General features: G+C 41.3%; 4 protein-coding genes across 7 annotated transcripts; 1 reads left to right on the top strand and 3 right to left on the bottom strand.

Annotated features, from left to right (window-relative positions):
• The first annotated feature begins 3 nt into the window (after positions 1-3).
• Vrp1 (Verprolin 1) lies at positions 4-19,133 on the top strand. 4 transcript variants are annotated; one of them, XM_044393341.2, is made up of 11 exons: positions 4-214; positions 309-669; positions 11,876-12,272; positions 12,343-12,611; positions 13,374-13,549; positions 13,997-14,389; positions 14,578-14,732; positions 15,100-15,539; positions 16,101-16,235; positions 16,307-16,598; positions 17,882-19,133. In XM_044393341.2, the coding sequence occupies exons 3-11, from the start codon at positions 11,876-11,878 to the stop codon at positions 18,211-18,213; spliced, it is 2,589 nt and encodes an 862-aa protein (XP_044249276.1). In that variant the 5' UTR covers positions 4-214; positions 309-669; the 3' UTR covers positions 18,214-19,133. The 4 variants fall into 4 exon arrangements, with proteins under 4 accessions (XP_044249276.1, XP_070069701.1, XP_070069702.1 ...); XM_070213600.1 differs by having other exon boundaries at positions 4-669; positions 16,104-16,235; XM_070213599.1 differs by lacking the exons at positions 4-214; positions 309-669 and adding an exon at positions 8,117-8,286.
• Positions 8,189-9,436, bottom strand: LOC108057122 (microfibril-associated glycoprotein 4). The gene is made up of 4 exons (XM_017141254.3): positions 9,309-9,436; positions 9,185-9,255; positions 8,594-9,104; positions 8,189-8,532 (listed from the first exon to the last, which is right to left on the bottom strand). Exons 1-4 carry the CDS (start codon positions 9,419-9,421, stop codon positions 8,364-8,366), a joined length of 864 nt encoding a protein of 287 aa, XP_016996743.2. The 5' UTR covers positions 9,422-9,436; the 3' UTR covers positions 8,189-8,363.
• On the bottom strand, positions 9,609-11,008 carry LOC108057121 (fibrinogen C domain-containing protein 1). Its single transcript, XM_017141253.3, has 4 exons — positions 10,768-11,008; positions 10,652-10,713; positions 10,024-10,599; positions 9,609-9,964 (listed from the first exon to the last, which is right to left on the bottom strand). The coding sequence occupies exons 1-4, from the start codon at positions 10,837-10,839 to the stop codon at positions 9,805-9,807; spliced, it is 870 nt and encodes a 289-aa protein (XP_016996742.3). The 5' UTR covers positions 10,840-11,008; the 3' UTR covers positions 9,609-9,804.
• A 40-nt stretch (positions 19,134-19,173) lies between the features above and the next one.
• Plekhm1 (Pleckstrin homology and RUN domain containing M1) lies at positions 19,174-21,888 on the bottom strand. Its single transcript, XM_017141250.3, has 6 exons — positions 21,668-21,888; positions 21,104-21,603; positions 20,330-21,028; positions 20,112-20,275; positions 19,532-20,054; positions 19,174-19,476 (listed from the first exon to the last, which is right to left on the bottom strand). Exons 1-6 carry the CDS (start codon positions 21,795-21,797, stop codon positions 19,333-19,335), a joined length of 2,160 nt encoding a protein of 719 aa, XP_016996739.3. The 5' UTR covers positions 21,798-21,888; the 3' UTR covers positions 19,174-19,332.
• Between the last annotated feature and the right edge of the window lie 5,479 nt (positions 21,889-27,367).

Here is a 27,367-nt window from a genome sequence, read left to right as displayed (position 1 = left end):
CCACACTGAGCCAGCAGCACAATAAATTTTTTGTTTTCTCAACCGATTGTGAGGAAAATCCTGATTTCCGAAGCAGATAAACAATGCTGCAGCGCTAGGCGCCCAAAACGAGGAATATAGGTGCTTCGGAGAGTTTTGGATACACTTTACAGACCCCGGAAATCGCACAAAATCCAAATCCAATCCATCTGGCAGTGTGTGTGCGTATGCGAACGTGAGTGAGAGTGTGCCGTCGCAGTGTGCGTGTGTTTGTGTTTGTGTAAAAATGAAAATCAGTCAAATTTTGCTCGTCGTTTTACGTCTTTTAGGCATTTAGGCCAGACTTTTACACATTTCTACAATTGCTAGCAATAGTGGGAGGGATTTCCCGCCTGGGGCACAGAACACGGCAACACGGCAACACACCACATGCCACATACCACACACAACACCTGTGCACTCGAAAAACGATCGACGAAACTAGCGCGCGGATTAGAAACTTTGGATTCGGATACGGATTGAAAATACTCGAAAAAAGCGTTGGGAACCGTCTGCTATGCTGTTATATCTTCCGAAAGCAACGACAATCGAATCACCTGCTGAAAACTGAAGACGGCTAATAACCCAGAGATCCGAGAATTTCATTCGCAGAAGCAAAAGCCCCAGTTGAAAACCGAAACCCGCTTCAAGGTGAGTTTGTTTGTTTGTTTGTGAATTCAACCCGTTTGTTAAGTTTAAATTGAGTGCATTCAGTACTCATACTCCAAATCCTGAATAAGTATTGCGTACTTATCGCCGTTCTTATCAATCCTATTTCGCCTGGCGCCTGGAAATTTGGTAATTTATGGAATATTATTCAGAGACCCCTTTTGGTGCCTGTTCCATATAAGCAATTATCTTATCGCCCCAACCATTTTCGCCATGATATTTGCGCCTAATGATTGTGTGTTCGTAAAATTGCATTTGCCAAGATATGGTATATCTTACGACCTAGAAGTACACAGAGAACATTTTAGTTTCTAGTTAACACTAATATACGTAAGTTTTACCATTAGTAAAGTTCAAATTTTGGATAAACTTCCGAAAACTTTTTTTTTTTGAATCGCTTGATAAACCATGAAAAAAATGCTCTCAACAATTTTTGTTCACGATAAAAGCAAACCAAAAAAAAAACAAAAAAGGCAAAATCATAAAATATAAGAAATGTGTACACATGTTAATATTTCTTATATGCTATATGGTATGGTATTTTTGATCGTGGATTACAAAAACGATTACAAAAAAAAAGAAAATAATTGTTTTTACAATTGCTAGAATTCAATTTGTAGTGATATTCGTTATTAAAACTATGAGTATAAAAATGTAAGATATTCTTTTTGATATTATAAATTTTAAAAGTGGTTGAGAACTAGGCTTTTTATGTTTTAGCAGCACTTTATGATTCAAAATTGTTGTATTTTAGTATATTGCTTGTTTCTTCGTCTGTAGAAAAACATGAAAAGCCTTTTTCCACAAATCTAACCGGCTAAAAGGGTGCAATAAACCCAGGTCGCTGTGATTTTTTTTCTTGTTCCATCAGCAAATGCACTTCGTTTTGGTTTGCTGTCGCTTTGTCTTAATCACATTAAGCAAAACGGCTGGCACGCGACGCATGACGAAAGCAAGTGCAGCAACGGCAAACCAAAGACCCCTGGAACATATGGAGCATATAGCCACCCATGCCACCCCATCACTGACCTACAAAGAGTGCATTGCTCGACGGCCAAACAAAACTAAATTCGCAGGCTAAGGGTTGATTCACTTTGCTTCTTGGGTTCCGCCAGATATGCGAGTGCAAGTGCGAATTGTGACGGGTGAACTTTGATGGTATGACATAATCTGTAGGCTTACTGAAGCTATTCGGATAGGAAAGTAATCCCGAAGCACGAAAGAACGCTACATCTGAAGGATGTTAGTCTTACATAATCTAATCTTGAATTTTGAGTAGTATTAACAGATATATATGGATGACATATCACTATAAAAAATTAAAATGAAATATAAAATAACCATTGCATACAAAATTTTTATAGAAAATCTTTTATTTTTGGCTAAGCAAGTATTTATTTTCAAGTTCTAAATATAGATCTTAACTTTAAAAAGACTTCTTAAGTTGCAAGCGGTATTAAATTATTATAAATATCTCTATATCACTATACAAAATTGAAATGAAATATTAAATAACCATTGCATATCAAATTTTTATAGAAAATCTTTAATTTTTGCTGAAGCAAGTAATTATTTTCAATTTCTAAATATAGATTTAAACAATAAAAAACTTTTCTTAAGTTGCTAACGGTATTAAATTATTATAAATTTAAAATTCTTATAGGGGTTGAGAAAATGTAAAGATATTTTCACTGCACCCAAAATAACCCCCCATGTGTAAAATATTTGGTGTACTTTATGCAGCAACCCCAAGTGTAAAAGAGTTTTAAGCTCGTTTCCGTAATCGTATGCATTGCAGAAAAAGGCGCCCCAGTCGCCGGGGTCAATGTCATAGGCCTTTGTGGTAGGCCATGGCAGCACTCCATCTCATTCCATCCCATCCCATCCCGTCCAGGAGTCTGCCTGCCTGCCAGTCTATTGTCGAGGCCATTTTCCATCCCCCACTGAAAGTATATTTACAAGTACATACAGAAACATCGAGTGCTGCTGCAGTGACACACGCAAAGATTGGGGATCGAGGGGGGATTGGGTATGGGAATGGGTATGGCTATGGTTACTACTTGTCTATATGGCTGGGGGAACAGGCGGCACTTGTCGGCCTTGTGTGCGGCCATTTGTCAGTTGAATTCGTTGTCATGCATTTTTCGAGCACTGCATCACACGAGCTTTGATTTTGATTGGCACGTAGCGGAGAGTATCTGCCTTTATTTCTCTGATTTATGCTGCTGTGCTGCACTTCCTTGTGCAACCTGGAACTGAATCATAAAACTGCACCGCCTTCTGACTCTGACTCCAGTTTCCACAGCCCCATGCCGAGGGCTTTCGCTTCCTCGGTGACTCCGGTGACTCATAGTGTGTGTTTGATTTTTGTTTACATCACTTTTAGCCGTTGCACTGAGAAAATAATATCACTTTCTGTAGCAATCATCTCAAGTCTTGAGAAAATAATATAATCCGAATTTCAATTATTTGAAATAAATATATTATGTTTTTTTTTAAATATGATTCACTTTACGTCGAAACCAACATTTTTTTAGGCAGCGTATCGCTGGTATTTCCAATTGTCTTTATTTTTATAGCTCGCTATTCCTATCAGAAGCCAAAAAAATTAAGTATTTCATTCATATAATTTTAATTTATTGATAGCTAAGAAAATAAATTTTAAATGTGAAAGCTTGAATGAACATTTTGAGTTTTTAGGACGACCATTGAGATTTTAACTTGTAAGATAATCAACTTTTTTCTTTCCAAAAAAATTAAATTGTTTCAATTACTTAACTTATATTACCTTACCTTACCTTAATAATTTGAGTATTTCATTACACATTTCTATTTTATATACATAGTTATTTTTATGGAACCAAATATAATGGAAAATAGAGTATTATGAATAGTTTTCCCCACGTGTAGTGTATGCAAAATACCGAGCCCAACACCGTTGTTGTCATTGAGTTCATCGCTGTTGTCTCCGGTGATGTTGTTGCCTCGTCTCGGGCTCTCATGATGTGTTTGCGTTAGTTATTTAAGCATTGTGCGACGGTGCTGAAAACCGCATTTTAATAAACCCCGCGAAACAACAGCCATAGCTGGAATAGCAACAGCAACAGCAAGTGCAACAATGCAATATTTATCTGGTGTTGTTTGTTGCTGACGGTAAGTGAATATGTGCCTTACATCACAACACACACTCTTAGTAACCGATGAGGTAGCCGATGGACTAAGGGGCGGTGCAAAAGCAGAAGCTTCAATTACAAAATGCAAATGCAAAATGATGCATGGTGAAACGCTTAGATCAGAAGTAATTCAAAACGCAGTGCTTAGGCTGATAAAAGGCAATTCAATGTGAAATATTCATTCATATATGGGATATACATAGATATATATAGTTGCAACCGAAGCGATACAAGGTTGCAGGAAGGTTGGGCTAATCTGCCAGAGTAAATATGAAGTGGAAAACTTGTTTAGAAATTAACAGATGTTCAGTTTATTTGCGAAAAAATTGTTTGAGAAATGTTTAAAAGTGATAAGGCGAAACATTTTTTTTCCAATTTAATCTTAGGGTTAAGTTTCAGTTAATTTCCGAATTTTCGATTTTGATCTTTAACCTACTTATAGATCTTAATTACTTATTGTATTCTTCGATGAATATTTCTATTTTATTATGACTAATATATTTGGAAACAAGTTTTTCGCTATTACTGATCAAAGGCTAAAGCTCAACTATTTATGAGTCATTTGAGTGAGCCTCAAGAATAAATTGAAAATGTCGCTTTGATAGAGAAATTTTCATTTGCATAATAAATTGTTTATTATGTTTATTAAATCTCTGACCTTTGCTGCACTTATATATTTGGCATAATGGAATCTGCCCCAAGAGCAAACAAGAGAGAACGCTATAGTCGGGTGCCCCGACTATCAGATACCCGTTACTCAGCTAAAGGGAGTGCGAAAGAGATGGAGAAAAACTTTGATCCGCCGTAACTTTTTAACGAATGGTCCGATTTAAAAAATTTCTTCTACATTTCGATAGGTATTGATAAACACAATAAAACTGCATTTTTACTTTTCCAAAATATTGAAATTTTTAAAATCGTATATATGCGATTGTGGGCGTTAGAGGGGGCGTGGCACCCTTTTGAAACAAACTTGCGCTGCGTAGGAACTCCTAGAATCTGCATGCAAAATGTCAATCTTCTAGCTTTTATAGTTTCCGAGATCTCAGCGTTCATACGGACAGACGGACAGACAGACAGACAGACAGACAGACAGACAGACAGACAGACAGACAGACAGACAGACGGACAGACGGACATGGCTAGATCGACTCGGCTAGTGATCCTGATCAAGAATATATATACTTTATGGGGTCGGAAACGCTTCCTTCTACCTGTTACATACTTTTGCACGAATACAATATACCCTTTTACTCTACGAGTAACGGGTATAAAAATAAAAACACTCTGTGTATCTCCTGAATTTGTTTTCACCTCAATACCATTCACCACAAAATGTTTTTACGTCAGCGAGTCTCTAGTATAAACGGTCATTCACAAAATAAAAATTATAAACAAATTCGCCGTGGATGGGCTATAAAAACATTGGCATAAGAAATGGTTGCAGAGCGTGTTGTCTTCGGAATTTGTTACTCCGTGTGATTTGCACTACGGTCACATATTATTATCGTACCGTGTGGCTTTTGGAATTTCAATGATTTGATGACCAGATTCCCCGGCTCCTCCTCCCTCTGAAAATCATTAAAAGCCGCAGCTGGCACGACTTGCAATTGAAATGTAAATGTTAATTGTTAGTCCAACGGTTTTGGTTTTGGCTTGGGCTTTGTGTAATTGGAACTTGGCCACAGCTAAACGACAAAAATAAATTAAAGAAATTGAAAGCGAAAGTCTTATGACTGGTGAGGCAAATTAATTTACGAGATTGTGTGCTCATGTAAACTGGTTTTTTCCTTAAGAATCATGAAGAACCGAGTGAGTCACGATGCCTTTTACATTTACATCTCAAGCGCAAAACTAATTCAAAGTAAGCGATCTATAAGCTGCATATTTTATAGGGAAAAATAAAAAATATTACCAATTCAACTACTTATTTTATAAGGAAAAATAATAATATTAATTGGTTATACCATTATAATCCAAAGCTTGCAAAATCTCTCTCTCCAGAACATCTAATCCCCAAACCAGTCTCAAAACCTGAAACATTTGTGCAAATTGCCAAGTAAACAAAACGATGAGCTAAACGAAAAGAAAGGCGAGACAAAGAAAACATAAATGAAATGAAGAAAAACCTCAGGAAAATTACCATAATTAAGAAAACTGGGGGGTTTACTGAACTAAACTGTCCCAGCAGAAAACCAACTGGGGGACACTTTGCGGTCTGCCTTATAAAACTTGCGCAATCTTTTGCGGTTACGGGGTGTTTTTTGGTCTTTGGATATCGGGTATATATATGTATTGTCTTACCAATGGGCGTGCTGAACATTTAACACCCAATATTTGACTTACATAATGGCCGGCGATTTTTGACAGTCGAGCAATTTGTCGTTAGCGTGCCGCGAATGAGAGTGAAATAGGAAATGGGCTGGGGATTTGATTTCCGCGCTTTGATTCAATTTGTTTCGATGTCGTCCCTTCGAATTTCCCATCCTTTGGAACATAACACGCCCTTGTTTATAGAATGTGTGCATTTGGGGCAATTAACTTGATGACAGTTTATTGGGGCAATCCAAAAGCGTTTCTCCCGTTTCTTTGACCTCTTTGGGGATGGGAATGAAAGTGGCGGCACACCTCGAAAACGTTAATTGAATGTAACCCGAGGATAAGAGCAGGAGCTAAAAAAGTGGGACCCCCAAAATTATAGGAACGCCAATTTGGAATCGTTTAAAGGCAGTGACTCATTTTCCATATCAGGAAAGAAAGACCAACGAATTCAATTAATCGATTTGCTGTCGTTGAACCTTTCATATCAATAGAGGTTTAAATATATACAAGAAAATATAATTGTTTTGAGATTGCGTGACACACTCATAAAACTGCCCAAAGTTGATAATCCAAATTCAAAGAATGGTAAAATGGTACAAGATCAAATGTACTCGGAAACTGAATCATTTCACATCCGGGATATCTCAAAAATTGCTAAACATTTTGTAAGAAGTCATTAATTTACAAGGAAAAAAAAAAGACATGGGTCTTTTAAAAATAATTTTTTTTTCTTTAACTTTAACTTTAATTTGTTTGCTTTTATAGTTATGAAACGCAGCGTAGTCTATCACCTCTCCATCAAATTTGTTTTCAAACATGTTTCTTCATTCCTTTGGTTCTTGAATAAATTCTTTTATTTTCGCGCTGTCTGCCCAACCGTAATTCTTGATAAGATATAGTAACTTTATAAATACCTGGGGTCTTATGCTTCAGATTTCCAACGAACTCGCTTGCTTATGAATCATCGTTTGAAGTAAATATTTGATTTGACTTCTAAGAGATTTGCAATGGTCAGACAGTTTGGGGGACCAGTCGAATGAACTCGATTGATAGGGTAAATATTTGAATGATCAGTCTTTAATCAAAAAACTTCTTCCATTGGGAAAAAATATTTAAAAAAATTGTTGATGGTCAAGAGATTTTGTATCTTTATAATGGGGATACGATCGTTTAATTTTAAATGTATTTTATTTTTTACACTTAAATAACATATTTTTTCAAGAGTTATTTTCTCATAGCGATAGATCCTTGAAAATATTATAATAAATCGTATGATATCGTTACTGAAATGATACTTTTCTTGATTTCCGTGCAGTGGGGACCAATTTCCCTTCACTAGCAGCTGTTCAATTAAGGGCCAATCCGTCGGGATGAATCAAGCTGAATTGAGTGAATCATCTGCCTTGGAGGCCAGAGAAGGGGAATTGCTGGTGGACAGCAATTAAGGAGCTGCCGGTTTGCACCAGACCTGTCCCACTGTGCTAGTTAAATGAGTCAAGACCGCCGGGTTTTTCACACGTTTACGGTTTAGCATTTCTTCAGCAGATCTGCAGATTCTTCTCATCATCATTGGGGCCTAGGGACTGGAGACTGTGGACTGAAGACTGGGGACTGCTGGTGATGACAAGTGTGGTCGTCTTCTGCAATTGTGGTTTCTCTTTGTCTGGGCTTCTGGGCTTTGTTTCGGTCGCTTATTTATTTCCATAGACCCACCGAGTGAGAGAGAGAGCTCCCTCCCAGCTGTGACGTCAGAAGGCAGTTAATTTTATTTTTATCAATGTGTTCACTCTGCTCCCCCCTCGCGATATCTCTCTTTCTCAGACTGGAGACTCTCCATGGGTCTCTCTGCTTTTTCTCTGCTTGAATTTTATCGCTGGGGCATCGCATGCGCAGCCGTTGGAGCTCCTCAGTTCGAATTTAACCTGCGAACTGAGCGCAACGCGCGTTTCACTCAGAAATATATATATACAATCCAAAAAAATATATATATATTTCGTGCTTGGCAAAATCACTTTTGTTTACGTGCGTGTGTTGAAAAGAAAAAAAGAAAAAATCAACTAATAATACAACAAACAAATCAGCGGGAAACGGTTATTATCAAAATGTAAATAAAAGCCTAAAAAATGTTGATAGTGTTTATCAGGAAATAAAACGATTTCCCTTCGGTTTTCGGTGTAGAATTCAATGGGCGATGGGCTGCCTTTTTAGATTGTTGGAACACTTGGGTCTGATCATCATTTGTGCGAATTTGTAGCCATAATCGTAGCCACGCCAGCTCATCCAGGTGATCCCGCGACCCGAGAGCTTGGGCTCAAATCTTCCACCCTCCAAATATTGGCCATTTAGGTTGCTAAAAAAAAAAAATAAAAATATAAAAATTATAAATCAAAGAAAGAATCTACTTTTCATACCTCCTCTCACACTGATCGTACCACCAGGCACCCACATAAATCCTGGCACATCCGTGGCCCAAAGTATCGTGGTCAAACGTGGAGAAAGGCATTCCCTTGTGATATCTCAAGGAATCGCCTGCATCTCCAGAGTATTTGCCCAAAACCGATAGCGAATAGGATTCGTTGGCATTGCCAATGGCAAAATCATCGTATCGAGCATCATGTACTACTCCATCGAAATCCTCCAAGTAGACATAAAGTTCATAGGGTTCGGCTGCGGTTAGAAAGTGTAGTTTCTCAAGACCCAGAAAGAATTCTCCACTGAGGTCCCCAAATCCCTGGCTATACTCCTCCCAACAGCGATAGAAATTTTCACTTCCATCTCGACGACGTTGAATAACAGTCCAACCAGATCCCGCCAGTCGAGTGTCACAAAAAACGGGAAAGGGCTCCAGACCAGGCACTTCAATCACATGGATGCCATCTGAGTTGATTCCAGCAGCTAGACAGGATGAGGGTTTAATCTCAGCTGGAATTGAAAAATACTTTTTAGGTATCTTTTAATCGGATTTACCAGTTTTCTAGATCTAACGATTATCTCAAACTTACCCTCTTCAATCTCATTCTGTGTTGCCAATTCCATGTAGCTCTGTTTTAATTCTTCCAGCTGCGTTTTTAAACTGCAATTTATTTTTATTATTTTAAAAGCTTTAAATGGATTTTAAATGCCCACCTGGAAATCATTTTTTCAGCTTTGTTGTAGACATCTTCCAATTTATTGCTATGACCACTTGAAAAAAGGCAACCACAGCTTAACAACAAAACACAAATATTATATAGATTCATGATCTTGTTCAGTGCCCTGTTTCCACCAATCTAGATTATAGATTCTGTTAAAAGTTTACCAGAAATAAATTTCTATACTATATATTGATAGTTCGATTGACTTATCAATTGCATTGAAAAATCGTAGGTCAAGTCTGCCTTGAGCGATAGTCGATAGACCCAGCAGGAAGTTGAGAAAACTAAACGATTTCATTGAGAATTACAGTATATTTCGCATTCCTGATTCAGATTCTGATTAATGTGCTCAGCAAAAACGGTGATGATTCAATGGCAACACCTTTTGCATATTAAGCAAGTACATAAACAAATTGTTTTCACATCGATCTCGAAGCCATTAAACCAAAGGGAGTGAACAACTAATAATAATAATGTTTTTTGGAGAGTCAGCGATGAATCACGGGTATATTTCGGCACTTGGGTCGTATTAGCATTTGAGTTATCCTGTATCCGTAGTTGTGGCCACGCCAAGATCGCCAGCACATTCCTCTGGCGAACAGTTTCTCCTCGTATTTACCACCCGGCATATATTGACCATTTAGGTTGCTAAAAATAATGAATGATTACAAAGTTTTATAAATTTATAAATAAATATCAAAACCAACCTATCCAGACAGGCATTGTACCACCATCCTCCCAAATAGTAAAATGCACAATTCCTGTTAAACTCCTTATCGTTATCCCGATCGTACGTGGAGAACTTCATTTTGCGGTGTGATCTTAGGGAATCCCCCGCAGTACCGGAATATTTTCCCAATGCATTCAACGCGAAGTCATCCTCCTCGTTACCAATAGCAAATTCATCAAATTTAGCATGTTTCACTGTGTCATCAAAGTCCTCCAAGTGGACATATAGTTCATGGGGTTCCAGAGCAGTCAGGGCACGAATCTTTTCGAGGCCAAGAAAATACTCGCCATTCAGATCTCCAAATCCATTCTTGTACTCTTCCCAATTGCGAAAGAAGCTGAGATTTCCACTGAATCTTCTCTGAATAACAATCCATCCGGGACCAGCTATTTGATTTTCACAGTACACTCGAAATGGACTCAAGCCTGGTACTTTGATTGTTTTTAAACCATTTTCATTAGCTCCAGAAATCAGACAGGATGTCGGGTAGACCTCATCGGGGGATTTAATTAATCCGCCCTTAGTTTCAATTTGCAAAAGTGCTTCCTTTATACTAAAGAAATTAATAGTTAAAACTCTGTTTATTTTTGTTCTATTTAACTTACATGGAAAGTACATTTTCTGACTGCTCATAAATAGCTTCCATTTTGTCAACCACATTTAGAGTCTGTTAAGAGATTTGTTAATTTTACTCAAGTCTTAATTTTCCTGTGAAACTCACCTGTACATCACAAAAAAACATCAAATAAATTGTAAAGAAAACCGACGAAACTGGCAAGTCAGAGAACTTCATTTTGACAGCGAATCGATTGGAATATAATGAGATTTACAATTAGCTAAATATTTTATTGCACACAAAGGAGAACTTTGTTTACGTGCCGTTTCTTATCAATAGCCTTTCAAATTACTTGATTATGATTTCTTGATAATTATTTAGAGCTTTCAATTTCCATTCACTGAATTCTTGCTGCGAATTTAATGCGATTTTGAAAGGTTGCTCGAAAAAGAGCTGAAGAAATTTTAATTGAAAACAGCCATAAATGAGATAAAAACAAAAGCAATACAGACAAATTTGTAAGATCTCTTCGGATCACGTGGGTTTGCTTCGTTCTGTTTAAGTGGGCTGTCCCAGTTATTCTAAAACTGTGATGTTTTACGCGCTGTTTGAGCTTGAAATTTCTTATTTTGGTTTACACCTTACAACATAGGGGTATAATAAATATTAGTTTTATTGAAATTATTTGAGATAAATAAATCTATGCATTTTGAATGTGATTGTAATAGTGAAGTAAACATTTAAAGAAATAAAATAGTCTATTCTCGTTTAATGGAAATTTAATAAAATGTTAATTTTAATTTACTATTTACAAAAATTTTTTTATCATGCTTAATGGTATACACTTTTAATAAGCTAGAGAATTTCAGGCTTCGGTGGCTCCACATCTCTTTGGTCTCTTTATCGGGGCGTCAATCTGAAGACAACAGAAAACAAGACATAAATAATAAGTATAGAAATGGTATTATAAACACCCAGCATATGTGAGTGTGACGGTGTGTGGGTGGTGACAGCGGTCTTGGCTTTGGAAGTCGCTTGATCAACGCAAAAGTGTTAGCCAGTCTTAAGCCGAAGCTTCGCAGAGGCGGACGCAGAATTTGTGAATATCTCAGAGCCCAAAGTTTCGAATCCATCCCAAACGCATCTCAAAAATGAGATTGAAACGAAGTTCCAAGCAAAAAGTACATTAGAAAGGGTTTTACAGTATAAGCCATACCTTACATACTTTAATTATTTTTTACCACCTAAATAATGATTTCATCTTCCCTTTTAGATGGCTATACCGCCACCACCGGGACCTCCGCCGCCTCCAGGACCTCCGCCGCCTCCGGCGATGGGCGGTCTCAAATTGGGCGGCAAGGGAGGAGGAGGACCGGACATGCGATCTGCCCTGCTCAGTTCGATCCAGAAGGGAACCAAGCTGAAGAAGACCACCACTGTGGACAAGAGTGGGCCGGCGCTTTCGGGCAAAGTGTGTGGAGCAGACGGAGGAGGAAGTGTGGGTGCTGGAGCCAAGCGAACCCTCAACAATAACACCAGCACGAGCAATCACAACAACAGCAGTAGCGGCGGTAGCAGCAATGGCCTTGGCAATGGAACCCCCAAATTGGGAGGCCTGTTCGAAGGCCTCTCACAAATGCCAAAGCTGAAGCCCGTGAACGGCATTCGCGGTACGTTTACTATACTTTGTATGCAGATATAAATCGTTGCTCAACTGATTTCCGTTTTCCGCCCACGCAGCAACACCATCCGCCGCCGCCGGTTCAACAACAGCAACATCGAAGTCCACAACGAACTCAGCGGTTCAGCAGCGGAGCAATAGCCCCCCAGCCGCGGCGACCAGCAACGGACCCATGGACTTCAACTCGGAGCTCACCAAGCACTTAACGTTGAAGCGCCAAAAACAGCAGCAGCAACAACAACCCCAGCCGCCGACCAACAACACACATATCAATGCAACAGAAGCCAATCTGAGAACAAATCGGGGACCACCACCGCAACCGCCAAAGGTGAGAACACGACCCATGGCGAGAAAGATATATGGGGTGATCTATTAATAGAATTATGGGGGAAGTTAATTAGCAGGGTAAAGAGGATGATGGGGATCTTATTGGGAGAGCACACTATTAAGAAAGTAAAGGATTTTTCCCAGGAAATATTTAATGTATTAAGAGGTCAAAAAAAAAGCCTGATGTTCAAACTCATAGAATATTGTGACCATCTACGTCTAGGGAAATATTGATTATTTTTTCTAAGATTTAAGTTATAAGAATACGGTATTAAAAGGTAGAGAAAGGTTATAGGATAAGTAAATACAATCAACCAAGAGGAAAATTATAAATATAGTTAGTTATGACACTCCATTAAGGAAAGAATATTTGAAAATTAGAAGTAGCTGTTGTAAAAGTATATTTTATAGAGTTTTATTTAGTCATCTCCGTAGAAGATCTTCTGAGGTGTCACACAAATTAATTTAATGGATATTTAAATCATGCTACTGGTTAACCTTTAAGAGACTTTTGCCAGGAATGCTGTTTAGACTTGTTGTTTAATTAGAAGCGGGAGTTGAAGAGGTGTCTGAACTTTTTATCAGCATCAGTTCATTTCTTGTGAATACAGATTGGTTTCAAAAGCAAATTTGTTGAACTACTTAAAGACAAATAGCGACTGTGATCGCTATAAGAAAAACAGTAGACCAGAAAGTGTCGCTCGCAATCCTATTGTCAACGCAACTAATCCAGCCATTGTTCTCCATTTCTGTACGACCGCAGGCAACCAACTCGAGTGATTCAATCTTGGAGCGCATGAACATCCCCCGCACAGCGCCTACCCCCTCCTTCGTCGCCAATTCGAGCGTCAAAGCGGCATCGCCCACGCTTTCGGACAGCGGCAGCAACAGCAGCGGGAGTGGAAATGGAAGCGTTAAGAGCAAGGCAGCCAACCTGAAGTAAGTGTCATCCTCCAGCCACGAGCAGCGCAAATGATGGGGGTCTGGTTAGCGGGTCTTTACTCTACAGTTTTGTTGGAATTTTGATTTGGTTAATTGGTTATTTAATTCAAATAATTTAAATGTTATTTATTGAATTTAGATATAACTTATTTCTAAACCTCCAAAGACTTTTAAAATCTAGAGAGTTAGAGATTTTTTTGCGATTACTTGACCAATTTTTTCTCACAAATTCCAATTAAACTGCAGAAACCCCCGTAATCTAACATCTGCCTGCCGTTTGGAATGGTTATTTTTGGTTATTCATTTGTAAATTATTCGTTAAAATTTCTCTTGATTTTCTTCTTTATTTTCGGATTACTTTGACGGGACTTTGTGGTTATCCTCGCACACCAAACACACACACACACCACCCACCCCACCCACTGTATTCATACCTACCCACAGTATCTCGTTAGGCAATAGTTTTGTAAATAGTTCAAAAACAACCACGAGTGCCTCAACAACGTCCCTGAACTCCAGTCAAACGTCCTCGACGGGATCGATGCGCAGTCTGGCGCCCAATAAATCGACACTGTTCGGTGGTAGCGGTGGTTCTAGTTCCGGGTCAGGTTCTGGTGGTGGTTATGCAACAGTGCAGAAGTCTTCACCTCCCTCGACGGCCGACAGTACGCCCTCGGTAACGCCAACGCCGCCAGCACTGCAGCAGCAGATGAAGCCGACCATCGGCTTTGGCAAGCCCAATTTTGCTCCCAAGCCACCGGGCCTGAATCAACTGGCCCTGGCCAACGGACAGCAGCGTCCGGCGGTGACCAGGCACCACAGCATGAAGTCGCCCAGGTATACCGATACAGATTCAGCCTAAAGCTTCAGTAACCCCTAACCCAGCACCGCTGCGATCGCTCATCCGCTTTCATCAAACTCGTTTTGGGGTTTGCCTTACGCTAATGCTTTTCTTTTTGCCTCGCAAATTAACTACTAATAATGGACTTTAAAAGAATCTAACTAATCCTTCGTTCCCTTCACAGATCTCCGCCTGCTGTAGGTAGTGTCAATGGTCCTGTGTTCCCCACCCAGCAGCATTTGGGCACCATGCGTGGTCCACTGCAGTTCCACGGCAGCGAGTCCAACAGCCACAACACCAGCGCCGGCAGCATGCGATGCGCCCCCAACCCGCCAAAGTGTAAGAGTAGTTAAATGACTACACTCATAAATACAAATTTAAGAATTTCCTTAAAATCTAGAAAATTCTTTCTTGAATTTTCTTCATTTAGAAAAGTTTTCTATATTCAAAGCCAAATTTTCTAAAAGGAAAAGAATTTTTTTTCTATTTTCAAAGACGAGATTTCTAAAATTCAGAAATTAATTTTTATGAGTGTAAATAAAGAAAGCAATTTTAATTTTCTAAATATTTATTTGCGAAGGCAAATTTTCTAATAACAAGAAATTTGTTTTCTATTTTCAAAGGCGAGATTTTTAAAATTTAGAAATTAATTTTTATGAGTGTAAATAAAGAAAGCAATTTTAATTTTCTATATATTTATTTACAGCCCGCCCATCGGTAAAACCGCCACCACCGCCCACGCCGGCTCGCAGCTTCTCCAACAGCAATCTGAACAACATTGGCGGATCGACGCCATTCAGTGCCGTGAACACGGCTCTCATCCAGAGCTCGTCCACCACCTCACAGGCTCCTTCGCCGCCAATTACACAGCCTCCATCCTCCTCCAGCAGCAGCAGCAGCGTGGCTGCTTTGCGCGACCAATTCCGCGGAGGCGCCGGAATGTCCAATGGGGCACCATCGCCACCGCTGCCGCCGACGCCTGCACCCACCCACTCCAATTCATCCTCGGCCACCGCCAGTCCCAAATCGCTGCTGCGCGACAATGTCAAGCCGATTATCCTCAATGGAGGACCTCTCAATCCGCCAGCGCCGCCACCGCACCGCACCTGCCCACCGCCGCCGCCTCCACAGCGACAGTCGAGCAATGTGAGTAGCCAACGGACACCGAACAACAGGTTGGCCCAAATGCCAGGGGTGAACTTTAATGGACTCTGTTACCTTGGGTGGTTACCTTGGGAGTTTATCATAGATGAGATGAAATGAGAGTCTGCGTTCAGGGGTTTTTTATCTTTTTTTTAAATTTAGAAGTACCTTTCATTCATTCAATTCTTCCAAATGAGATGCCATATAAAAAATAGAATAGATATTAGGGGAATGGGTATATAAACCCAAGTTTATTTGCTCCAGACCTATCCTAAACCTAGCATTCTGCTTTGCGCAGTGCAGCCACCATTCCACCCCATCTATTGCCATTTTATTTGGGGGCTTCTCCCTGCGCCTGCGCTTCACCTGGCCTGTGAGCACACTCCTGGCTGCGCACTGCCTGTTCATATCAGTCCAGTTCAAGCGAGTGTTCCGTTTATAACTCACCTATTTTCGTGTTGAGCGGGGTGGATTGATTTTCCAAAGCGAGACGTGACCAAAACACAAGGCTTTTGCACACAAATACCCATTGGCCCAGTGGCCCGCATTCATGAGCTCCTCCAGCAGGACCGAGTGAAGCGCTGGATGTGCAGGACGCTGTACTCGATTAAGAAGATAGTCCTCATAGAACGCAGAGAGAAGCACGGTGGCCAGCCAGTCAAGGTTATCAAAATGCTGATGCTTAACAGCAAGCGCAACGTAACTATTGGGATTTGATAGTGCCTCAAAAACCAGTGAAACCAATCTAAATTTTTTCTTGATTCTTGCAGGGTGGCTCCGCATCGGGAGCAGCGCCTGTTCCGCCGCAGCGTCACTCCTCCATCAGGCCCAGCGCCCCATCTACGCCACCCACGCACATGGCCAATGCCTCGCATCAGTTTGGCAGCAGCTCGGGATTGTCTTCGGGATCGGGAGGAGCTGCGGCCAGCGTGGGTCGCCTGGTCAACGATTTGGAGACCAAGTTCGGCAAGCGATTCCACAACGTCACCGAGTTCCCCAAGCCGCCGCCGTTTCTAAATATACAAAAAGTCTATCCTAGTCGCACGTTTAAGGCCTCCAACGGTATGTAGTCGAGAGTGTGAGGAGTGTGTGTTTTGTTCTGTGAGTGTTTTAAATTTAGTTCATAAACATTTAGAGGCATATGTAACTGCGATTATTGTTAAATACATATGCACACACACACACCACACATGGAATGCTGTTATATAATTAATTGTTCTTAAGGCACACGCTCTGGCATTTTAGTTTCGAACTTGAACGATCTATACAACGATTCTTATCTCTACATAATTATAATTTTAACAGTGTATTACTACGATTATAGAATATTACAATCCAACACACAGCACACGCATATGTTAGAACCCGCAGAGTTTAGGAAACTTTTTGATTATTGTTGTTTATTTAACTGTTAACGAGCATAAAGCCAAGCGGGAGAATGTTATTTTGTATATTGCATAATACTAAAGTTGAATAGCTTTATCCAAACATAATATATATATTTTATACATTTTAATGTTATACTTTGTTAAATTTCAAAGGGGAAAGGAGGCTTTCCCATTCGCGATATTACTACTAAGCACACACAATATTATTACGCCAAGTTATAGTTTAACTAATCTACTATATACTTTATTTGTACGTGTATGTATGTAAACAGAAGCCAATCCATATTGCATTGTACTCCCCTGCGCCCCCATAAACATTTGTTTTACATGTAGCGCATGCTTTTACTTGTATCCCGGCTATCATTTTATATATATTGTATCTACGAACATCTCTATATATTTACACATACTATATCCGATGAATATTTAATTTTTAGTATGCAACAGGCACATTACGAGTAATTGTTTGTTTTAGTTTTGAAGTTATCTTTTGAAGAAACAATAAACCAAAATTGATTTGGATAATATACGTGAACATATTTCGTTTGTTTCATTTTGTGTTTTAATTTTTCTCCAGTTTTATGGGCTGGTTTGGAGGAAGATGTCTTTGGTTATTGGTTTGATATCATTTGTCCGTTAAAAAATGTTAAAACGAAATTAAATCGTATACCTTTCTTTCTATAAAATATTCTTGTTTAATTAAAAAGAAATTGTATCTTTAATTTTTATTTCAGCTTGATTTTTTATTATATCATTGTGATTTTTCCTCCACTTTTCTTCCGCATTTTGCACAAAAGATGCATTTTTCTTACCATTTGTTTTACGTTTTCGCTAAACTTCGCTTGTTAATACTCGATCATAGCAGTTCCTCTGTTCAATCTTCGCTATCCTATCTATCTATCCATGTTTGTACATATATCTCTCTCTCCCTGGTCCTTCGAATCTTCCGAAAAACAGCGCCTGGAAACAGCAGTGTGAACAACAACAACAGCACGGTGGCCAGTAACAATAATACGACCACGAATCCCAATCCTGGAGGATCAGCAGCAGGAGGAGGAGGAGTGGCACCACCAGTACCTCCCGTCTTAAAGCCAGCTTATGCTCCTTTGAAGAAGCACCGGGCACCGGCTCCACCGCCTCAAGCGGGCGTGGCAGCCGCCACGGTGTCAGTCATCCGGCAGTCGAGTTTCCTCTACGGCGGAGCAGCAGGTGGTTCCGGTGGCTCCACCAGTATACGACCACAATCCCAGCCGGCGGGTATTGGGCCCAGGAACTCCACCGTCTACTGATCCAAACTGTGTGGCTAAAGAATGAAGCTTGGTCTTTGATTTTTGTATATAAGTGTGCATGTGGAGTGTGTTTGTGGCTTCGTTGTCGATGTATCGAGTGTGGGAGTGTTGTTGTGCCACAGGCAATTGTTCAGAAAAGTCAATGGAAAGAGCACAGAATAAACCAAACACAATGGCACACTGAAATTCCCCAGAGAGCTTGAAGAATAGGCAAGAGCAATCTACAAAAATCCCCCAAAAATTCGTTGGCGTCTTCCCAGGCTGCAAATAAAAATAGTTAAAGCAGACAAACAAATTATATCCCACTCAAAAATTTGTATATAGAACTAGCAGCGAGTTAGTGAAATTATCAAGCAGCATATTATACCTTTTGTAAGCCGGGTGTAAATGATTGTACGTACTTTTAGGAGCGCGCCTCTTTGCATAAATATCTTACTAGACTGAAAATGTTAAAACCCAACAGCAACAATTAATTAATGTAATTATATACGATATTTAGAATCGATTACTGTACGACTTAATCCCCTAGAGCAATACACACAAAAAGAAAAAAAGAGAAAAATGTTAACAATGCAATACTGAAGCACAACCGAGAGCATTTCAACGAAACTCGCCACATTCCATTCCCGATTTCTTTAGTTCAATGTGCAATACTAGAGTTCGTGTGATAATCTCGAAAGTATTTAGGTATTTATCCATCATCTGTGGTTTTTGGTAAACGTTTGTTAAACTCCTTTTTGGGCGCTAACTATTGGAAGTGAACATATTACACATTAATATTATTATTCTTATTATTAAACTCGATCATTGTTGTTGGACTTGGTGTCATTAGAAGTATTATTCAGCAATTGTATAACATTTTATTCCGAATCAAAATCATTGCAGTTATAAATAAAATTACCAAGTCATTCGAAAATTGAGCAAGCTGTTGTTTTCATTGAGTCAACAAAGTTACAAAGCTGTGTGGTGTAAGCAATATATTTTGAGTAAGTGTAAATGCTCTCAAGCCATAACAATTTTAGACTTAAGCCTAGTTTAAATATAAAGTAAAGCCTTTTCTTGGTTACATGTAATAACAAATCGCACTTTTTAAACTTAAAGACTAAGGTATGGCTGATCCTAGGCGACCTCGTTCTTCTGCTTGAGACATTGCACTGCCTCCTGGAGGCCCTGATCCTCGCGTTTCCTTATGCGTTCGCATTTGGGACATGGTTGCTTGTCGTTCAGGCATTCTGCATGGAAAACTGCTCCACAGGTCAGGCACTAGAAAAAGATATGTTAAGAACAATGATTTATAGCATTTAATAAGTTAACCTACCCTGAATGTTGTGCTGATGTGAAACGGATACAGCACCCTTGGACTCTGGCAGATCTCGCAGATGAATCCCTTCAGCTGACACAGTTTGCACTTTAGCACATGCCCCTCGCCCACTTTATAGGCTTTCTGCAGCTGCTGGCACAACACACCGCGTTGAATCAGCCCCAAATCCGCTATGGAGTACAGGTGAATGTGCTCGTAGAGGTACTCCCTGCCCGCAAACTGATTCTGCAGCAATTCTATGCTGCTCGGAGCACAGGTGTACAAATAGGCTCTTATAAAGTTGAGTCTGATGCGCAGGGATTGCAGCTCAGCCATGGCATCGGAGGCAAAGTAAATCCGCGGGTTCAGTAACTGCATGTCCAGGAACGGATGCGATCGGAATTCAGCCAGAAAAGTGGCTGCCCGCTTGCTCACGCTGTACTTCCGGAAATCCCAATTGTAGATTATACGAGCGGGTATCAGTTGCAACTCTACATCCATGCAGTTGCTGCAGTAGTAGCTACCACTAAAGGCGCACACTCTAAGGGGATATATGGATTTTTAGATTGAATTTCTCAAGAGTGATCTTTACACTCACTGAAAGTTTGAGTATCCAATGCCCAGCGGATGCTGGCAGCTTTTGCAGAGGAATCCCTGGGCATTTAGACCCGGTTCGCGAGCTAGCTGACACAATTGGGCCACCATTTGCTGCAGCTCCACCATGTCAAACTCGGAGGTGAGCAGCTCAAACTCAGAGTGGGTCTAAAACAGATAAATTAAATATTATTTAAACCTTTTTAAACAATTTTTACTCACATCTAGTGACTGCAGATCACTCAGGTCCTCTGAAACCGGCGGATCGCTATCACGCTGCGGCTGCGCCACATTCAAGTTGGACGCACTGGCCCTGAACTTCTCCCAGATCTCTGACCATCCAGCTCCACTCTCCCGGTTGCTCTCGTGCTTTCGCAGCAGGGCATTGTAGCTGCACCGGTCCGTGTTGGGTGAACGCAGACTGGCGGCACTACTGACGCTTACAGAACGCTGGAAAAATCTCGATCCCGTCAAATCCTCTGTGGGTGAGGTGGGTGTGGCTTTCAGGTCACCAGACCAGGAGGTCTGCATCAAATTGGACAAAGAGTTACTGCCCTGCGGCAGAAGGCAGGGTGCCTCAAGATCCAGTTCGGCGAAGGAGTGGTCCACTTGACGATTGGATTTTTTGCGTATCCTCGGCTTGCTGCCAGAAGGAACATCCGGCTCGGCAGCTTCACTAGCTTCCGCTGCAGCCCCAGCTGTCTGCTCCTCGTCTATCACATCCATCTCATCGAACTTTTGTATCAGCAAATCAAGGTTCTCGCGCTGGCTGAGATCGGGCACTCCGAAGTTGCTGTTCCTGCTGAAGGGGCTATTCGAGATGGACTCCGAGAACAGCTCGTTGGTCTGCAGGGGCTGGGGCGTGGGTATGGCTATGATATCGGAGCCCAGTGAACTGGCCACATCCACGCCGCTGCTTATCTGCAAGGGAAGCACTCAAGTTAGTCAGCTAGAAGTGATATTAAAATGAATATAACATCTAATTCCCCATCATACCGGACAGGATTTGAGTGCGGGCGTCCAGAGATCAGAGAGCTGCAGTGAGTAGTCCGGCCACTGGTTAAGCAGACTGGAGTTGACCGGCAGATCGAACTGCACATAGGCTTCTAAGCTCTCCATGATCTTGGCGGCTGTCTCCATTCCATCGGAGTCTCTAATCAGGGCGTTGCGCTTGTAGTACTGCGACAGAGCCGATCCGTTTTTCCTCATGTTGTTCAGATAGGAGGAGAATACGGATTCATTAAGGGACTGGCGCACCCAGGCGCGGCACTGGCCAATCTCCGAGGTGATCTGGCTGAGGCCCTGGACCTGCTCGATGACCTGCTTGTGCATGAAGACCATGCAGGGCGACCAGAAACTGGGGTCCGGCCTGCGTTCCACATCGCCAGCGATGACATTGAAGGTGGCGGACAGGAAGGAGTCCTTGAGTCCGTGCAGGAACAGGGCCTCCAAAGTGGTGCACAGGGCACTGGTCTGCTCGCACAACCCCACGACCTCTTCGGGGAACAAGGAGTATTAACAATCTGTAGCCATTTCCGGGGGATCACCCACTCAACTCACCCAAACTCTTCTGTTTCACCTCGAACTCTATCTCGCGGGCATTTTCGTTCAGTGTATTGATGAGCGCCTCCTTCACGACATTTTCGCGTTTCGATGAAAAGTGATTCAGGCTGCGGAACAGGGAGCTCATTTGTGTGTCGATCCTGACCTTTTTGTTGTGTTTTCCTCCGAGGGGCCCTTGGAAATTAGCAAAAAAAACTCTGCCCCCCAAAAGTGTGACCGCAGACGGGGCCCCAAATAAACAAAGGAAAATATACTAGATAAAAGTTATGGTGTAGAAACGAACGGTGGAATTCAAAACATGGGGCGGAAAAATTTTAAATCGATCCATGTTCGGAAGTATGAAAAAAATGTATTCTCCACATTTTTGGCACGCTAGTTTACCTTAAAGATCGTCTTTTGATGGACAATTTAATTTTAAAAATTATCTGCAGCTTTCGAGAAAATCACCCAACGGTGTTTAAATTTTAAACAGATATTAAAGTACCGCCAACTCCAGTACAAGAACCACGGCCAACTATGACATAACCAGCAGTATCCTACACTAAAAATAGTTATTTCGTGCCTCATGTTGCACGGTATCCCAAAAAATTGCTACAATAATGAAATAACTATAGTACAAGTTTAATTCAATTATTATCGTGGGTTTTCGAGATATTTTGTATATCGGGTGCTCCATGTTTCTATTTCTGCAGGTAGTGTAGACTCTAACCATATTAATCTCTAATCTATGGCTGCTGCAGCGGATAACGAGCGCGCGTTTTCAGTATTTAAATACTTTTATTCAGGATTTTTAAGCGTTAAGGTGTTTTTTGTTCTTGGCGTTTCGGGATTTTGGAAACAAAATTTGCATTGCTCGACCATTCAGAAAGCGATCATTGGCACATTAAGCTCTTACATTATTGGGTAAAATTCATCCGCGTAATGCGAAAGTTGTTACTTAGTAATTTTTAGCCTTTCTAAAGCTTCTTTTAGGCATTAAGAAACACCTAGTAGTTATAATTATTTACCGTCCCGTAATAATTGTGGGTGTTTATATTGTTGCACGTTGTTCTATTATAATAAAATTATAATTAATATAATATTCATTTTTAAATTTTTATAATGTAATTTTGCCGCCTCAGAGCCATATTACTCCTCCCTAAGTAATGTAGGAGATGGGCTAACTCTCTGGGAGTTAGCCCACTCTCCTTACAAAGTTTAAATAATTTCAAAGAGAACTTCCTTTTCAGGAGCGCTTTAGACGTCATAGCTGGGCTGTCTAACAATTAATGAGATCTAACATGAAAAATAACAGACATCTATCGAAAATAACAGGGTGCTGTTAAAGTTATATAGAACATCGATACAAAGTGCAGAAACGATGTTTGATGTCGATATTTTCAAAAATAAAGGCTTTTTCCACACTATGCGGCTTGGAGTGGGCTCCCGGGTTCTGGCCCTCCGCCAGTGGTACCTCAACCGCCTGTGGTACGTATCGGGGATATAAGGTACACCCAAAGCCGCCCCTGTTCATATACGTGCGCGGCGGCTCCCGCTGTGGCTTCTTCCGTGGGCGCCGTCCCGTCCGACCATTCCAGGTCGTGAACGACGCCCTTCGCTGCGGATCCTCTCCTGGACGCCGTCCCGTCCGACCATTTCAGGTCGCGAACGACGCCCCTCGCTGCGGCTTCCGCTCCTCTCCCTCTGCTAAAAAGTAAAAAAAAATATCAATATTTTAAGGATACGAAGATTACTTACTTTGGCATTTCGTTTATGGGCCTCTCCAGGTAGGCGAAAGCGCCCACAATTAGTGTTGCGAAATGAAGAACATTTTCCCTGTCCGCCTCCCACAATGGAAACGCCTCATCGAAGGCCGCCACGAGCAGCTTGTTCTACACCTTCCCTATGCTCTCTAACAACAGACCTTGGATGGATCTGTCGCAGCGAAGGCCCTATCCAGGAAGGACTCTATCCTTTCTAACTGGACGGAATAGTCCGCCGCTCCGGCATCCAAGGCAATGAATCAATTTGTCCGTTCCGGAGTGCTTAACTCCGAGCACGGATAAAATTGATTCAGATGTGCATTCATAACAAGGTAGTCATTCTCTTTTAGAGGCAAGAGAGACCAACCGTCCGGTGTGACTTCAAACACCCTTACACGTGAAGAACCATCGTATTTAGTACACGACTTAGCTCTTGCCGTTTCCATGTCCATGGAGTACATCCCGCATTCATGCTCGGGAAGCTTTGTGATGGACCGCCTCGGGCAGCCATCACAAAAGTGTGTGAAAGGCATCGCACAACACCGATACCTGTGATATTTCAGTCTGTTGGGCGTACCGAAACAGTGTTCACACTGACGATCACCCATTTTCATCACGTAATAAAACGTGTCTTTATTGGGCGGACGCCGTGGAGCTTGTCCAGGGTAGCTCCACTTCGTCGTACCGTCTGCCATTTCCTTAACAAGAAAAGTGATCAAATTTTTCTTCCTTCCATTCTGTACTTCACTATTCTGTACCGCCCAATCAAAATTTCTGTTAAAAAGTTTGGAACAGTTATGATTCGGTGGTACCGGGATTTTTTCATCCTCGGGCATGCCGGGCAGAAGAAAATATTGTCTTCTGCCCGGCATACCAACGTATGAGCTTTAAATTGGAGAGGTTTTTTAAATATCTTAAAGCAATTAAGGCAATATTGCGTCTTGCCCCTGAGGTAATAATGGAATTCAAATGTTTTGACGGCGACATCGGTGCCACCGCTTCCGGAAGGCACCGAGTCGACCGGTGCGCTCCTGAGCTGGGTCCCTCAGGCTCTTCAAGGCGAATCGGTGACACATGTGCTCGTGGTCGTACAGGACCGGAATCCCCAGGTCCAGGAGGTAGGTCTAAGATTTACCTTAATGTTGTCGCCAACAATAATCCATCTAATTAGATATTTTTAAGGACTTTTTTACCACTTCCATCTATGTAAAGGCTCTATATTTAGTATAGGTCTCTGGAATTTGCGGAATTTCCCTATACTCCAAATCGCCAATTAGCTGGCCATGGACATCGTGGGTGTTCTCGACTGGGGGCAGTAGGGACCATTGACCACTTGCGCTTATTGAAAAAACTCTTTTTTTAGTGTTGCGCCTGTACGTAATTTGGTGCGAGCTCATTCTGCAGACTTCGTAAAAAGGCCAGTGCACTCGTATTAGGGCAGAGGACCAACCGACCTTAAGGGCAATACGGGCAGAAGTCCGTATAAACCGCTTTTCGGCACTGCCCAGTGTGGTAAGTGTGGTTCCACACGTTTTTGGAAACAGTACTCGCACTGATTTTTTGTAAACTTGGCAGGGGCCGGCTTCCTTTGGTTGGCGTTCGTCTTCCTCCACTTCGGCGGCGAGTCGGGGGCCATAATGCCCGTGACGTGCTCCTCATCCTCTTCCCGAGGGCGCTTTTGGGAACTATAATGGTTCCCGTAGATGATGTTCGTTATGTTCTGAAAATAAATAAGTAAATTTAATTAGTAAATGTATAATTAATATTTATTTAACTGTTGTACAACTTACGCATTTTATGAACTGTTGTTGTTTGTCCTGGACATTTTTCTTGTCTTTCTGTCTTCTTGTCTTTTCTGCTCAAAATCTGAATTGCAAAGAACGCTTCCAGGAAACGGAAGCTGCGACATCACATTTTAGTGTAGCATTTTTGAATATATCGAAGAATGGTATTTTTGGTTTATTACGAACCAAAAATACCATTTTTGGTTGATGTCCATTCTAAAGTTGATTTGAATGCAATTTACTAAAAGCCAACTTAAATTCAGCAATAATTTAATGAAATGAAACGTAAAATATAAATAATTATTAAGCAGACATGTCCCACAAATACATCTCGAATCGCATTTTCGGCGAAGTGTACTTTTGGTGGCGCGAAAAAGTCTATGAAAATCGACTGCGGACTTTCCAATTCGGTTCAGCATGCAAATTGTGCCATGAGAACAGCACGCATGTAAGCCCGGAGGGACAGCATGTTTTTGCTTTCCTGTTTTACATCAACAATTTTTGTTCTGAACAATTGCGAGCATTTGTGCCTCTGTACTGGAACCGGCCCAGTTAGGGGACAGTCAGGGCAATAAAATGTATTTTTGACAGGATCGCACTCGGCCAAGTGCGCTCCCGAAAGGGACGTTAAAGTCCATGGGGAGTTGGATGTCCCCATGGACTTCAACGTCCATGTCGCCGTCTTCAACAGGGAAAAGATCTTCCGATCCGTTTAAAATCGGAGGTGGTGATAACGATAATGGTGATGGACAATGGTTAAGGGGGGCGGTGGCAGAGGATGCGGCGGGGGCGGCGGCAGAGGAAGGGGCGCCAAGGCCGGTGCGCTCCTGAGCTGGGTAATTACCGCCTTGTACGACGCCTTCTGGAACGCTGCGTCCTCATACACCCACCTGAGGCGCACGTCCCTCAGGCTCTTCAAGGCGAATCGGCGACACATGTGCTCGTGGTCGTACAGGACCGGAATCCCCAGGTCCAGGAGGTAGGTCTAGGATTTACCTTATTGTTTAGATTTTTTAAAGACATTTTTTTACCACTTCCATCTATACCACTTGGAAGTGGTTTGAAGGAAGTGGTCTGAAGGGCATATGTAAAGGCTCTATATTTATTATAGGTCTCTTCTTCAAGTGTGCGCGAATTTGGCAATTTTGTATATTTTAGAAATTTAACGATGTACAGAACCTGTAGATCGTTAATTTCTTCCACTGCAACTATATTACCTTCATCTCCAAGGAGCATATCAACATCGTTGATATAACCATCATTCTTCGAATTCTCGTTCGGAAAGAAAGAAGGAATAAGAAGTAGAAGTGTACACAAAAGCGCAGAGTAGGGCTGCATTTTCCTCGAAATCGATAAATATATCGAAATAACAACTGTAAAAGCTGAGCACGACACCGAACGGTCGTCCTCATGTCTAAGGAAGCAACTCTTCTTTAGGGAACTGTAGGCGGTAGTGGGGTCGGGCCCGGTGGAGAATGGCTGCCTCCTTCCCCTTGGTCCCAAGCTGTAATATAAACAGGATTAATATTATAAACTAGGGTATGACTTGTTTCAAGAGCATAACCACCAAACTTGGTAGTCTGTGCAGCACATTTTGACATCAGGACCTCCCCACAACCCCTTGGGCATCGAAAGGGAATCAGACGCCTTTTTTGCCCTTTGCGTCCTCGGCTATCTCTTCCTAGACGTCCTCGTCTCTTTCAATTTTTTTCTGAAGCATTTTTTTTAATTGCCCTTGCTGAGAGTTTGACCGGAGAAGGTGTGCCGGTGACACTTGTACTACCGAAGGAGATACTTTGGTGCCTTTGTTTGTGTTACCGGTTCCGTCCATAAGAGCTACCTCGATGTCTCCAAAATGGTGAGCCGGTGACATTTGAATGGAGCTGACTACCGATAAAGGAAAATATAAATATTTAGTAAAAAATACCATTTGATTTTTTATAATATTAATTTAATAAAATTAATTTTATGCGTTTTATGACTTATTTTAGCAAGACGATTTCAAAAGCAGTTCACATTTTATTGAATTTAAAAAATCCGCGTTCGCTATAACTTATCGATAGGCAATACTGGCCTTACATGGTCACTCTAGAAAGTACAGTGGTCAAAGTTGACGTAATTTTGAAATCAGTAACGGTCATCTCATAATTCAAAAATAAATTACATTTTTA

The sequence above is a fragment of the Drosophila takahashii genome, chromosome 2R (genome assembly GCF_030179915.1).
Source record: "Drosophila takahashii strain IR98-3 E-12201 chromosome 2R, DtakHiC1v2, whole genome shotgun sequence".
Classification (NCBI taxonomy): domain Eukaryota; kingdom Metazoa; phylum Arthropoda; class Insecta; order Diptera; family Drosophilidae; genus Drosophila; species Drosophila takahashii.
This window is presented reverse-complemented; position numbering and strand designations above follow the sequence as displayed.